This window comes from Penaeus monodon, chromosome 34, assembly GCF_015228065.2.
Source record: "Penaeus monodon isolate SGIC_2016 chromosome 34, NSTDA_Pmon_1, whole genome shotgun sequence".
Lineage (NCBI taxonomy): Eukaryota > Metazoa > Arthropoda > Malacostraca > Decapoda > Penaeidae > Penaeus > Penaeus monodon.
Window position 1 is genome coordinate 9,830,262 of NC_051419.1, and position 1,419 is coordinate 9,831,680.

General features: G+C 36.6%; 1 protein-coding gene across 1 annotated transcript in view; it reads left to right on the forward strand.

Moving 5' to 3' along the window:
- Positions 1-556: 556 nt before the first annotated feature.
- The window catches only part of LOC119594578 (xylosyltransferase oxt-like), a gene marked incomplete at its 3' end in the record, with an annotated part of 30,183 nt that continues 29,320 nt past the window's right edge, over positions 557-1,419 (forward strand). The window contains 1 exon segment of the mRNA XM_037943615.1: positions 557-782. Coding sequence (XP_037799543.1) covers positions 573-782 — 210 coding nt within the window.

Genomic DNA, 1,419 nt, shown 5'->3' on the forward strand with positions numbered 1-1,419 from the left:
GCAAACTCACGCAAATACATATGTGTTGAGTATGAAAATTTATTTAACCGAGGATAACAAGAACAAAATTCCTTTAGAGAATGGCAATGATGCTTATAATTGGCAAAGATAATAATAAAGAGCAAGAAGCTCACTTTACACTTTATCTCATGGGGGCGTTCACCGATAAAGCGCGCATTTGTAACGATAAGATTTTAAAGCGTTGATTTCCTTCTGAATGTATGTATTGAACATGAACTTAATTGTCTGGATAATGTAGGGTAAAAGATTATCAACTTTGTTTTTATCTTTAAAGAAAAATACTTTGAACCCGTATCTCAAGATTCAGACAAAGCAGGCATACCAACCAAACCAAACAATCCATTCCAACATCGCTGAATACACTGCAATAAAAAGAGTGCGCTGCTAGTATACACGAGGGAACAACATTAAAGGAGGAAGATAATGCATTTTGAACCATTAGATTAATCATGACATAGGAACCTTATCATGTCTATCATCAAACAAAGGTTTCTTCAGAGCTAAACGTTGGCAATCGTGTTCAGTGGTTTGTTGACATACGAAGGCGAAGGATGGCCGTGGCGCCCGCTCGCGCTATTTTTATCGTTAGTTTTAATATTATTAGGGTATTATGCAGAAAATACGGCTTATATCTATTCGTAGGATGCCTTATCATCCTATTCCAGGGATTCTCGGGTTATTACGTGTTACGACTAGGCTCAGATAACACTATTAGAGATGGCCGAGGTCCTTCTCTCCCCGATAAAGCAGAAGTATTTGAGGTAAGTGTCTATTTTATATTTTTTCTTTGTTAAGTAAAGGACAGATTCTTTCCTATTCGCAACATTATGAAGTTTTCTGAATATCATTTTCGTCATCCTGTATTTTTTTTTTTTATTAAGATCAGTCACTGGCTAATCAGAGTAGACGGAGAGTCCATGCGACCGGCAGCCGGTCATCTGTTTCCAAATGCCCATGGAGCGTTTGTATTCTGTAGCAAATCCAAACCAAATTCATCATAGCATATTGGTAGTCATATCGTATTCTCTAGCACACCTATGCCATGGACATTTGAAATAGGCCTAAGGTATTTGTCAAACTACTGATCAGCCAATTGGCAGTCAGATAAAAAGTTCATTATGATAAGCCTTGTAGTGCCATGTTTTTAAATTTGTCAATAATAAGATTGGAAAGTAAAGTGCAATGCTACCTTAAACTGAAAAAAAAAAAATATTCATATATGAATTATTAGATAGTTTGCTGCAGCTCAGTTTTCAAAAATGTATCTCATCTGACTGTTACTCATAATCAAAACCATTTCAGATAACATAAATGGAGAGTCGGACCAATATCTTGTACCTGTCAGCCAATCACATTTGCTGCGACTTGAGAAACCTAAACATGATTGGCTGACGTGGG